General features: G+C 41.9%; 1 protein-coding gene across 1 annotated transcript in view; it reads left to right on the top strand.

Moving 5' to 3' along the window:
- Window positions 1-13,726, top strand: part of Arhgap42 (Rho GTPase activating protein 42) — a 224,432-nt gene that overhangs the window by 48,057 nt on the left and 162,649 nt on the right. Inside the window, exon 2 of the mRNA XM_005346793.3 lies at window positions 11,027-11,122. Within this exon, the coding sequence (XP_005346850.1) occupies window positions 11,027-11,122 (96 nt within the window). The remainder of the gene's footprint in view (window positions 1-11,026; window positions 11,123-13,726) is intronic.

The following is a 13,726-nucleotide window of genomic DNA, read 5'->3' as shown; positions in this document are numbered from 1 at the left end:
TAGCCAGTAAGGGCTAGAGCTAAAGGGCCAAGCGGTGATTAAATGAACACAGTGTCCGTGTAATTATTTCGGGTAGAGCTAGCCATGTGGGCGGCCAGGTGCCGGGACGCAGCCCGCCGCTCCTATTTCTACATCCAGAGGCTAACCTGATCTAGATAATCCCTCACAGACATGCCCAGGCTAACCTGATCTAGATGATCTCCCCTATAGGCATGCCATGAGGGTAACCAGATCTGGGCAGCCCATCATTGAGACTTTCTATGTGGTTCATGATTGTGTCAAGTTAACAATTAAGACAACACAAGACTCCATTCTAAGCAAACAAACTAGTTTTTAAAAAAAATTCTGAAACAAAAAACACGCTCACAACTAATAATAAAGTACACTTAATCAAGCAGGAAAAAAATGCAAAGTCACGCACAGTTTAAATGGAGCGAGATGCTGGGTGGGGAGCTTACAGCACTGAAGTAGCATGTTTGGGCTCTCGCTGCGTTTGGTTTCATTTTATTCTTCCTGAACCAAATGGAAGTTTCAAGTCTCCGGTAATATCATGGCTAAATATGGCAATGTGGTTATGGCAAAGGGATTTTTTTCACATTCTAATATGATGAATGTTCTCTTAAACTTTGGAAATATTTTATAATGAATGGCATTTGAAAGGAGAAGACAGAAGCCACTGCCTTGGACAAGATGTGGAAGTATGTTGGCGCCATGCCTCGCTCTTCCACAGAAACAAGAAAGGACACTGTTGAGTGGTAGAGCCTGGGCTGCTATGGAAGTCAGGGTACAAAGGTTCTTATTCTCCACTTACACTGTGTGTTCTGTGAGTTGTTTTCAATAAACTCATTATCCCACATGTTTACAGACTTCATTTTCTGCTATCCTACTCCATTTTGAAACACTAAAGCAATTTTGGAACTATTTGGAGGTTTTAAAAAACTCAACAACAACCTACATTTTAAAATTGAAGGTTTTAGTACATACCCATTGAGTCAGCACCATGTCTTTCATAGTTCTGTGATTTGATAAAGACAGAGGAATTTAATTACCTCATGACATTTTAGGTTCTGTGTTCCGCCTTTAGTGAACTGGCCAGTTATAGGTATCCTTACTACCTTAAATGTACATGAAGAGATTTTTCTCAAGTTGTTATTATTAGCACCCATCTCATCGAAATACACAGGGAAATGAGCCACATGGGTTTTCTCTTCATTTTATGAGAGAGGAAACAAGGGAGCAAGGTTTAGTGAGTTTTCCAGATAACAGAATCAGGACTGACTCTCCATCCCATGAGCAAGTTAAACCTATTTTTAGGATGCCTCAATAACATTTAGCTGCTCTGTCAATCTGGAGTTCTAGGATATTGTCTTTTAATATAACACTGAAGAAAAACCTCATTTCACCAAACCCTTTACCATTTTGCTTGTTTGCTTTTGATTTTGTTTTTTGGAGACAAGATCATCTGGCATGTGCTATAATACCCAATATCATTTACCCCTTTAATTCCCATTTTCTTACTTAAAATTCAGCCGAAGGCTCATCAGGTAAAGGTGTTTGCTGCTAGCCCTGATGACCGGAGTTTGATTCCCAGGACTTAAGACGGCGGAACCAACTTCCACACGTTGTTCTTTGACCCCCATACATGTGCAGTGGCAAATGTGCACTCTCACACATGCAAACACACACACATACACACAAAATAATAAAACACAGTCAAGATTAACAAGTAGTCTAAAAACTGTCCTACAGATTATGCACATATTAAGTAATATTTAAAAGATTCTTGCTGTGTTATTTTGTTTGTGCTTTAACACAAAGTTTGCCTGAAGATCAGAGTGCAGAGCTACCCAAACTAGTTAGCCATAGAGGCCACGCAGTGGTGGCTCATACCTTTAATCCTCAGGAGACAGAGGCAGATGGAGTTCAAGGCTACCCTGGGCTACACAATGTTGAATCAGTCAAAAAGAAAATCAGCCAGGCCGTGGTGGCACACGCCTTTAATCTCAGCACTCGGGAGGCAGAGGCAGGCGGATCTCTGTGAGTTCGAGTCCAGCCTGGTCTACAGAGCTAGTTCCAGGACAGGCTCCAAAGCCACAGAGAAACCCTGTCTCGATAAACCAAAAATAAAAAAAAATAATAAAAAAAAGAGTCAGAGCTAAGTGGTGGTAGCTCATAACTTTAATTCCAGCACTAGGGAGGTGGAGACGGGGCTGAGAGAGGAATATAAGGCAGGAAGGGACAGGAGTTCAGTCATTTTTTTAGCTGAGGAGTTAGCTAGGTAAGAGTTGGTTGTGGCTTGTTCCTTTGTCTCTCTGGTCTTTCAGCATTTACCCCATTATCTGGCTCCAGGGGTTTTTATTATTAAGGTCCATTAGAATTTGTGCAACAGATTTTATGAGATTTGCTTGTTTCCCCTGCATTCATATGTGACCACATGTGTGCCTGGTGCTGGTGGAGGTCAGAGGAGGGGGTGGATTCCTGGGAGCTGGAATTATGTGTGGCTGTCAGGCACTATATGGGAATTGAAGACAGGTCCTCTGTAAGAGCAGCAAATGCTCTTAACTGCTGAGCCTTCTCTTCTGCCCCTTAAGTAGTTATGCTCTGTGTTATCTGTTTATGGGGGTGATAACTCTGTGAGTGGCTGAGAAGGAAGTCCTTTTATTTAACACTGAAATCCCTTATGAATCCATGTGATGGCAAACCTCACTGAGGTCCATTCCCCAACCCCCGAGCTGTTCCTTTGAGCACTCCAAAAGTCATCTCTGTCATTCGCAACTGTGTGAGACTGGGGGACTTGAAAGGGAAGACTTACTCAGCAGACACCAGGATTCCAGCTGTGTCCACTGAGTAACTGCCTGTCTGTGGAGCTTCCCGCACGCAGGAAGCTGAGTTCTTTCTAATTACTTGGTTGCTGGGAATGGTAGAGACTTTGGAGACAAAGGATGCCCCCCTGGAATATCAGGGTTTAACTAGGCTGCATGTAGCCTGACTGAGGTCTCTATGACATTCCCAGGCTTATCAAACAGATGGAGTGTTTAGCTCTCCCTACCTTTGAAATCTGGCTTACTTCAGAACTTCAAAACTTCAAACCACCAGTTTCTCAACTACGAGGAACTTTGAATGATAGGATTTCCTGTTGAATTGTTTTCTCATGTTGGGTTCCTCTCCTGTGTAGCCAAATTTTCTTCAAGTGTCAGTGAGAATCTTAAAGTTAACCTACTAAATGAAAGGTCTTTCATTGAGCTGATTTTTCCAGAAAGTCCTTCCTTATATTTCATTTTTGAAGATCTTTTGTATTTCCACACAATTTAAAATTATTATTATTATTCTTTGTTGTTCATTGACTTGCTTTTGTGGAGCTCCAGGCCATCCAAGGCTACATAGTGAGACTCTGTCAGAAAAACAAGAAATAAGCCTGGGTCTTATCCCCAGTACTGGGGGGGGGGGGGAGGAGAGAGATGGGTAAAAAATCATGTGAGCGGCTGAGAGGAGGCGGGTCAGAGGCACTAACTTACAAGTCTGACAACTTGTGTTACATTCCAAGAACACATGGTAGAAAGGAAGAATAAATTCCTGAAAGTTGTCCCCTGACCTCCACTGTCCCACGCTATGTGTACCAGGCTGGCTTGGAACTTAGAGCTTCGCTTGCTTCTGCCTAGTGTGTTCAGATTAAAAGTGCGTGACACCATGTCCAGTAGAACCAGGGTTTTGTGCAAGCTAGACAACTGAGCTGTAGCCTCGGGCCATTCCACAACCCATTAAAGTTTTTAGTAAAGACTAACAAAATGTCTCAGTGGGTTAAGGTGCTTGCTGCCAAGCCTGAAGTTCTGTGTCTGAGACCCATATATAATGAATGACGTCAACCACCTTTCTTTGGCAAGTTGTCTTCTGACCTTCACATATGTGCCATGGTGTGTGAACTTGCATGCACTGATGCCTCCTTCCCTAAGCATACACATAATAAAAAACAAACTTAAAAAATGTAAAAACAGAATGGTAAAGCCTATACTTGTATTTAAACCACCACAATTAATGAAATACTCACAACTTATAAAGAAAAGTGTTTTTTTTTTCTTATCATCTCCCCCACTAACTAAAGTTTTAAGTTAATTTGTTTCCCTTTGATCATGCGGCTGTAAGCAATTCTAATGGGAACTAACTTTGAGTTTAAATTTAGCGACTGGGGCTGCAGCTTGGGAGTAGAGCACTGAATTATAACATGCTACGGCCCAGGTTTTATACCCAGCATCACCTAAAAACATTCTCTTCATAACATGAGAAATATGAACTGGTGGTTGGTGTGGGAGGTTCTTCTTTCTATGTGTTGCTTTCATTGGTTAATGAATAAAGAACTCCTTTGAGCCTACAGCAGGGCAGAACTTAGGTAGGTGAGGAAGATGGAACCGAATGCTGGGAGAAAGAAGGGCAGAGTGAGGGAGAAGTCATGGAGCTGCCACCAGAAACAGATGTGCTGAAACTTTGCTGGTGGGTCACAACCTTGTAGTGATGCACAGATTAATGGAGATGGGTTAAATTAAGATGTAAGAGTTAGCCAATGAGAAGCTAGAGCTAATGGGCCAAGCTGTGATGTAATTAATACAGTTTGTGTGATTTTTTTCGAGGCTAGGTGGCTGGGAACCAACAAACAATCTCCTTACAACATGTGGTTGTTACCCACTGGGCAGAATGTCGGAAGTGAAGGGCGGGCAGTGCTAGCTCTGTGGGCATTAGTTGGTTTGGGGACCCTCAGTGATGGTGTCAGTTGGGCCAAGGACAGATGTCCCAAGTCCTCACTCATACTGGGTCTGCCTGCCCCTTCCTCCTGTGTGCTAACATTAAAGGTGTGCACAAGCGTGCCAGACTTGTTTGCAACTGTGAGACACTGAAAGGGAAAGGAGACTGTTGAACCCACGTATGATGGGAAGACAAAGTCCACGACTGTCCTATTGAAGCAGGCTGTATTTTAGAGATGAATGGAACAGCCCAGCCATTATCACCATAAAGCAGGATTTTAGAGAGCAGCTCTTACTGCCTTTGAGGTCCCTTTTATGAGGGAGAAATAAAAGATCATCAGCCATAAGTGTGTTCTCATGGGCAAGAGAATTGGGTGTTAAAGACGGTTAGAGAAACACAATGAAGGAAGACAAGGATATAATCAGGTAAATGGAGTCACATGTTTTGCAGGAAACCTCAGATTTAAGAAAAATTAACTTATATAGATAGAACACAATGGGCTTCTTATTTTTAAGATAAGTTGTTCCCATTTTGGCTCATAAAACTAATTCTAGATTTTTCTATAGTTGATGTTTATGAGATAGTTTAATCTCTCATAACTTTTTTTGAGGTTTTATTTATTTTTATTATATGTGTATGTGTTTTTCCCAATGTCTGTGTATATGCTATGCAGTGCCCATAAAGGTCAGAGGAGAGCGTTGGAACCTCTGGAGCTGGAGGGTGTGGGAGTCAAACCTGGGTCTTCAGTAAGAGCAACTGTTCTTAAGTGCTGAGCAATTTCTACAGTCATAGTTTAATCTTTTTTAAAAAAAATAAAAAACAATGAAAAACCCCAAAAGACCCTGAATGTTCACTCATTCAGATTTGATAATCATTTTTAATTTTATTAAAACTTTAATTACATTTACTTATTTATGTGCATGTGTATGTCTCTCTCTGTGTGAATGTGTCTGTGTGTCTGTATGTGTTGGGGGCAAGGAGCCACATTCATGAAGCAATCAATTCTCTCATGTTTCTGGTTGTGATCAATGGCAGCTGCCTTTACCCAGAAGCCATTATTTATTAGGATCACTCTTTCCTATGGCAATGTTGAGATTTTTACCTTAGTGGGTAAACTATCTGTCTGACTTCTGTCAAAAAGACTTTCTTTTAGCCGGTCAGTGGTGGTGCATGCCTTTAATCCCAGAACTAGGGAGGCAGAGGCAGGCGGATCTTTGTGAGTTCAAGGCTAACCTAATCTGCAAGACCAGGACAGGCTCCAAAACTACATAGAAACCCTGTCTCTAAAAACCAGAACAGCACCCAAGCAGCACTGGTATAACTTCCATCTCATGGGGGAGGTGGAATCTATTTTCAATAAAAGGGGGAAGGGACCAAAGGAGTCTGGGATACAAAGTGAGTCACTGTCTGGAATAAAAACCAAAACAACTACAGAGGAAAGATGATACACTTCTATAGCATAGAAGACAACAGTTTAGTATAGGCTTTGCAGGGAAACTGAAATAGCCAAGCCATGCTTCAACAATAAATACCTTTGGTGTATAATAGCAGGAAGGGTTGGGTGGAGAAAGGAAATAAATGGTAAGAGTTGACAATAGTCTGGTGAGTGACTAAATAAAGGTGACACATAATCCCTTTTGAGTCTTGATCTTGAGTAGAAAGATGTGTTATGCACTCTGGAGAAAAGCAGCCACAAGTGTGGAGGCCTAGGTATGCACTTACAGTCAGCGTGCTTGTCAAGCATGCAGGAAGTCCTGGGTGCCACACCCAGCACGTCAAACCTGGTGTGGTGTTGCACACCTACAGACCCATCACTCACGAGTTCAGGGTCCTTCTTGGCTTCACCTTCAGTCTGAGTCCAGCATGGGCTACATAAGATCCTGTCTCTAATAGAAACAGAATGGTGATGAAACCAAGAAGAGAACCGGAGGGAACTGCAGTCTCCCACAGACCTTCACTCCTTCAAGTATTTTCCCCAGGGAAGGAGGTGGGTGGTTTATTTTGTCTTTTGAGCAATCCATTTTTAACTTAGGTTGTAGCAATAGTGAAATCTTTGGGGTTTTTCATTTTTAATTCCTATGGAATTTGTGGTTCCATAGAATTGTGGATAAAATCTGGGCAAGTATTGGGTTTCTGTTGTTGTTATTTTTAGGCAGGAATCTTCTGGAATAGCTTCCCAAACACATATCATTCATGGGATTGCAGACTGTTTGGTCTTCCTGAGCAGCCCGCTCCACTGTTTATTGTTCCTGAAGCCCTCCTGAAGATAGTAATTGAATACCAGATTAAATGTGTTATGCTTACAATGAAAATATTTCATATTCTGGATTTGCTATCATAATAAATAGGGATTTAATAGTTAATGTTTGTTGGGAGTGAGTATTTGTTCTGAACTAGAGACTGTGCTTATAATATCCACAGAAGTATTGCATAAAGTCAGCATCTTCCTTTTTTTTTTTACAAGAGAAACCTGGAATTTAGTGAAACTAAGTTCCTGTTTACAGAAACACAGCAGTCAGTCCCCAGAGTGACATTCATGCTTGCTTGTCTCAATCTGTGACACAAGGAAACGAATCTTCCTAACTCAGGGGTCAGTTTCCTGTTCTGTAGCATTTACAGAACAGGACATCCCATCCATGCTAGAAACAGATGTTTTGACTTGTGTCACCTTTGAGAAAAATGGATGTATACTATGTGATATGGGTGTAGTGACAAAGAGCCGGAATGCTCATCTCTTAATGAGTGAGGCCATTCAGACATGGCTGTTGGGGTTTACCTTCTTTGATGTACTGAGAGTCCCTCTGTCCCAAACTAGTATATGACAGATTTGTTTGGTGGCCTTGAGTAACCTGCTCTTTCTTGTATCTCCTGGGGACTGTGAACAGTGTCAGGGCCACATGGTCCCTGCTACTTCTGTCTCTGGTGCTGTGTCTCCCTCAGGCTTGCCCACTGCCATTCAGGAACATATCTCAAAGCCTACAGGGAGAGACCATTCCTTGACTCAGTTTTACTTCAGCTCAAACCATATTTATTGAGTGACTAATAATCTCTCAGTTTTCTTCTGGGGTCTCTTGAGGAAGATTTCTCTAAATTATGCAACAACCATTATTTTCTGACGTGTACATGAAATAGAAAGTTGCAGACTAAGCAGGTAGAGACTTTTTTCAAGTGAAAGCCATAGAAACCACAAGTCCCCATTGTGTTTCCCTTGGAATGTGCCACACCCAGCATGCTTTTCTTATGACTTTTCTCCATAGAACAGGCTGACACTTGTGATTTCAGAGGGAACACTAAAAACATCCCTGAGATGATTAAAACTGAAGCTTGCTTGCTGGGCACCTGGTGTGGCCTGTTCTAAATGTGCAGGGTGTGATGTGGCCTGTTCAGTAGTGTGCAGGGTGACTTATGCTAAATTAAGGCTCCTGTTCCACTACCATGAGCATTTCAGCAATTTATCTACAGTAGATTTTTTAAAATATTTATTTATTATGTATACAATGTTATGTCTGTGTGTATGCCTGCAGGCCAAAAGAGGGCACCAGACCTCATTACAGATGGTTGTGAGCCACCATGTGGTTGCTGGGAATTGAACTCAGGACCTTTGGAAGAGCAGACAATGCTCTTAACTGCTGAGTCATCTCTCCAGGCCCCACAGTGATTCTTTATACTGGATTCCCTCTCTTTTTTCTTGCCCTCTCTCTCCCCTCTGTTTTTATCTTTCTCTTCCCTTCCATCTTTCCCCATGCGTGTGTCATCACAAATGGACTAAGGTAAAAAAATAAGAAAAGAAAGAGGAGCAAATATGTATGTATCCCCAAGGAGCTCTATCCCTCAGAGCCCACCCCCAAGACACATTTCCTCCCACAAGGCCCCACTACATAAACTTGTAAACTTCCACAATCTCCGCAAGTGTAAGATGGAAATACTGCTGTCTAATTCTCGTGGCTGATTTGGAGTGAGTGCTTTGGAAGCTACCAGCTGCTGCATCTGTTTTGTATAGTCCATAGGGTTAACTGTTCTAGAGAATTTATTCATCAACTCTGATGCAGTTAATTATATCCTTCCTACCTTCATTAGACTGTGCTCTTGGTACAGAAGCATCAATACATCTGCCCTGTTCTGACTTCTCTTGTTTGTTTTTTTGAGACAGAGTCTATCTAACGTGTCCCAGACTGGACTGAAACTTGCTTTATAGCTGAGGCCGATCTCAAGCCCCTGATCTTTCTGCCTCCACCTGCCAAGTGATTAGGGTGACAGGGTTGCACCACCAGGTCTTTCTTTGTTTCTGTCTCTGTGTTCACTTTTCTGCATACTGTCTGCTCTCCTCATGGGTGGAGTGAAATCTGGGAAGATGGCCCCTCGGTGTTCTGTTCGCACCTCATGCTGGAGAAGCTTTATTTAGGAAGCATGGTTTCTAACAGTGGACTGACAAATTATATGTGCTCCCATAGAAATTTCTTACCTCTGCAGTTAACAAAGTCATAGTAAATCCACTGATACAGATCTGGAAAGATGGCCCTTTGGAGTTCTGTTTGCACATAATCCTAGAGAAACACATTTGGGAAGCATGGTCTCTGACACTGGATGACAGATTATATGTGCTCCCATGCAAACATCTTACCTGTACAGTTAACAACGTTATAGTAAATCCACTGATGCTTCTAAAATACAGGTAGGCCTCTCCCTCTAAGTCTGTGTTGTGAAAGAGAAGCTATAATTAACATTTACTTGATGCTTTGTACTCCTCTTATGAAATGAGGTCTCAGTGTGTCATTAGTGTTATCTCTTCATGGGTGGTAAAGTTATTATTGTCGACGAAAGCCTAATGTCATGTCTTCCAAGTCAGATGCTAATGGGAAGATAGTCCACACTTAACTCACAGGTAGGCAGGGAGGGAAGTAGTGTGCATGGTTCTTAAGCATGTTGACTGTCAGTGACATCACTCACTACAAATGAATGCAACCTCTGCTCTCCTGCCTCTAGTGTAACTACTTTGGCTCCAGTTGGAATGGGTTCTCTGGTTGCCTTTAGACCCCTGTATCTGGGCTAAATCCTCTGGATGACATGGTTCATATTCTCTCTTTTTGTTGGGCAAAAAATGATGTGGGGATTTATGCAGAGGATAGGCAAGGTACTGTACATTAAAGGTCAGTGGGGGTGGGGGTGTGCTGAAGAAGCTGACTAGGTGCTGAGGTTGGGAATTTTTTGTCTCTTAGCAGAGTCCTTGCTAAGAGCAGGCTATAGAGACCCAGCAAGGAAGGGAACAGAGCTGGAGGACTCCAGTATAAATTTGATGAGGGAACCATCTTAGTCCCAGAGATTGGGTCAAATAAGCGGTTTAACATTGGTTTATAAATTATGCAAGAATACTATTAAATAGAATACATAAGTCATCTAATCTGAGAAAAATACTATATATTTTCTTACTGTAAACATCTGTAGAGATTTGGCAGTAAAAGGTCAGTGTGGCTCTGAGAGATGAGAACATTACCGTTTTGCTGATGTACTGTGAAGTTTGTTTTTAATTTCATTTGACACATTTGAGTGGAGTTTAAGGACCTGCCACTGCTGTTATAAATCCTTTGCAGATATTAATTCATTTAATTCTGAAAATGAGTCATTGTTATTCTTTTTTTGTGTAAAATAGCAGGAATCCAAGAGACAGGAGTTTAGCAAGTAGTGCAATGCTACGTTTGCAAGCAAGTAGAGGGGCTTGACTTTCAATCCAGCAGCCAGGCTCAGAACTAGAAATCATTCTCTTGGGCTGCATCCAAGGTTGCTGCTTCCCAAGGATTTGCAACTTTTGTAGGGACGGGGCGTGGATGGTGCTTTATTTTTCACCCCAGAAATAAAGAATTTCTTTTCTGACGTTAAACTCTGATTCTTGTTTGGATTGAAGTCTGGATGGGAGTGCATTTACTTGGTCGTTTTGTGAACAGCCTCTTGGGTCATCTTTCCTCTTCTGCATCTAAGCCAGTACTCCATGGGGGAAAGCACCATCCTACTTTCTCAGAGTGTGCAGGGAGCTCTTCCTAACCATCATTCAGCCTCTCCCCACCCCCACATTCCTTCTGTTTTCACATAAATGGCCATTCCTTGATCCAGGCTTCCAGATCATTTACTGGCCCCACTCTCTCCTTGAAGGGTCAAAGGCCCTGTAAACAGGGCAGTTCCAAACTTTAAAGCACGTAGTTATCAAATTTTGCTTCAATTTGCCAAACTCTTATTTTAAAACTGTCTTTCCCGGGATTTCCTGTGGCTCTTTTCCTCATGGTGGTTCTCTTCACTGCAGATCTATCCATGGCTGTCCAGAAGTTCTCCCAGTCTTTGCAAGACTTCCAGTTTGAATGTATTGGAGATGCGGAAACCGATGACGAAATCAGTATTGGTGAGTACTGTAGCCCACGAGCTTGACCACAGGTAGTGATCTTATTGGAATCACACATATCTAAATCATAAACACCTACAATAGCCTCTGGCTTTAATAAAACTGAAGGTATGATTTTGGGTTTCTGTAAAAATATTACAAATTGTTTCTAAATTGACTGGCTTTCTTCATTGGGAAATTACTTAACTCATTCCAACTCAGATCAGCTCTTTGGAAAAATACAGATAACAGTCTTTGTGGGCCTTCAAATACAGACTGGGCGTGTACTCAATATATCTAGTAGAGGATTTAAGCTATACTCTTTTTTTCCCTAGTTAATAGTTAATTCTTGTCTAACACTAGGATTTGTTTCAAAAGGAAACAGTCCACATTTAGTCATGATGTGTTGAACTAATGTTCTAACAGATTATGATTCAACAAATTTCAAGACGGAAGTATTTTTCATTTGTTGAAAATTTTTGAGACCTGGTCTCATGTATCCCAGATTTCCCTCAACTACTAAGTAGCAAAGGTGACTTAAATTTCCAGTCTTCCTGCAGTTTATACCTTTTGGATAGTCCAAGCAAATGTGTGTGCCTAGTTTGTATGTTACTGGGATGAAACCCAGGGCTTCAGTGCATGCAAGGCAAGTTGCTGCTTACTTAGCGAGCTATATGCTTAGGGGTGTGAGCTTCTCTGAGAGGGGAGTTTAAATATGGCTGCTGTCTGGATTTGTGGGTTACAAAATGTGCCACTTGTGCCTACTGGGGAGTCTGAAGGAAGTGGGAAGAGCCCTGCTTGCTACGTGAGCATCAGACATGTTCCCTCCCTCTGTCATCCTTGAGAAGAGTGGGAAAGATCATGGCTGCTCAGCTGCCACTGTCATCTGGAACTGTAGTGCCATGTTGCTTGTCCCAGTGTTGGACACTGGAGACCCTAGTCTAGGTCTTCCGTGTGCTTAGCGGATGCTATTCTGCTTGCTTGACATTTACATTGTAAACATATATGGCTCCCAACACAGCCAGATAAAACCTAAATTATATTGCTAAGATAGTAAGACATCAGCATCATTATTTCGAAAAATAATACTCAAGTAATCATGTTATTTTTTACTTAGTTATAAAGTAAAACTCTGTGCAGGTAAAAGTCAGGCCCCATTTTGTAAGTCTGAGCATTTGATGTGGGCTTACCTCTGGAGTCAGTCTTTTGGAGATATGACTTAAGAAGCTTTCATTTTTTTCTGTGTGTTGCTAATAAAATGAAGCACATAATTGGTATTCTCTTTGCAGAGGATTATGCAAATATTTCTGTGTTTTTTATAAGTCATCATTTTTAATAGTTTGGTGACTTTATTCCATCAGGTTCATACACATGAATTTATGGAAATCATAAAGCAACATCTGGAGCATATCCAGGTTGTTCCAGATTGATCTCTCACCTACAACTGCTAAGAATGCAGGCACCAGCTATCTGTAGCGTCTCTGTCTAGTGAGCTTTTGATGTAAAGTTTCTCTTGAAGTCACACTTGAAGAATGTGGGAGTTGCAGAGCAGGTGCTTTAGCCATGTGCTCTGCTGCCTTTCAAGAGGGCCGTAGGTAATTACCCAGGCTTGTGGGGAACTTGATCTCTCATCTGTTTGACTCTTTCTAGCTTAATTAAAGGAGCATTGTGATGTTCTGCTTGCTTGTAGATTAGATTTGAAAGGTGTGCAGTATTGACCAGTGGGTGAAGGCTTACTGTAAGCTGCCAATGCTTAACTACATTCTAATGTTTAAGGGCTTTGTGGGATGAGAGAGTAGATTAGAGATGAGGTGATGGGTAATTAAGGGGTAAGTATTGCTTGCTAATTTTACATCAAGAGATACAATAGTCAGGGTTCTCTAGAGTCACAGAACTATATATAAACACTATACTATATATACACACATAAATATACATATCTATAGTTTTGTGTTTATACACACACACATATATCACAACACTATACATAACTCTAAGGGACTTTATTGGAATGACTTACAGGCTTGTAGTCCATCTAATCCAACAGTGGTTAGCTGTGAATGGAACGTTCAAGAATCTAGTAGTTGCTCAGTCCATGAGGCCGGTGTCTCAGCCCGTTTTCTGTATATGCTGGAATCCCGAAGAAGTAGGCTCCAATGCCAGTGAAGGAATGAATGTGCCTACAAGGGAGGGAGGGAGGAGGGAGGATGAGTCCCAGCATTGATGAATGGCGAAGACAGCCTCAGCCAAAATAGCCTTGAGATTTACCCAACCTGGCTGTAAAGCCTGATGATTTAAGAACAGCACCAGAGAGGATCTCTCCTAAGCAAGGAGCCTGAGTGCAGAGTGAGGTGTAGGGATGCAGTGCTCTTAGGAAGACTATGCAGTGTGCAGAAACAGCTTAGGTAGGGATGCAATGCTGCTAGGGGGACTGCAGTGTGCAGAAACAGCTTAGGTAGGGATGCAGTGCTGCTAGGGAGATTTTTTTTTTTTTATTGAGAAAAGGAAAAAAAAACAAGTTTCCGCCTCCTCCCAGCCTCCCACCTCCCTCTCCCTCCTCCCACCCTTCTCCCCGTCCTCCCACCCTTTTCCCCCTCCCTCTCCAGTCCAAAGAGCAGTCAGGGT

This window comes from Microtus ochrogaster, chromosome 5 (assembly GCF_000317375.1).
Source record: "Microtus ochrogaster isolate Prairie Vole_2 chromosome 5, MicOch1.0, whole genome shotgun sequence".
NCBI classification, from domain to species: Eukaryota; Metazoa; Chordata; class Mammalia; order Rodentia; family Cricetidae; genus Microtus; species Microtus ochrogaster.
The sequence above is the reverse complement of the archived record's forward strand: the minus strand, read 5'-3'. Positions and strand labels throughout refer to the sequence as shown.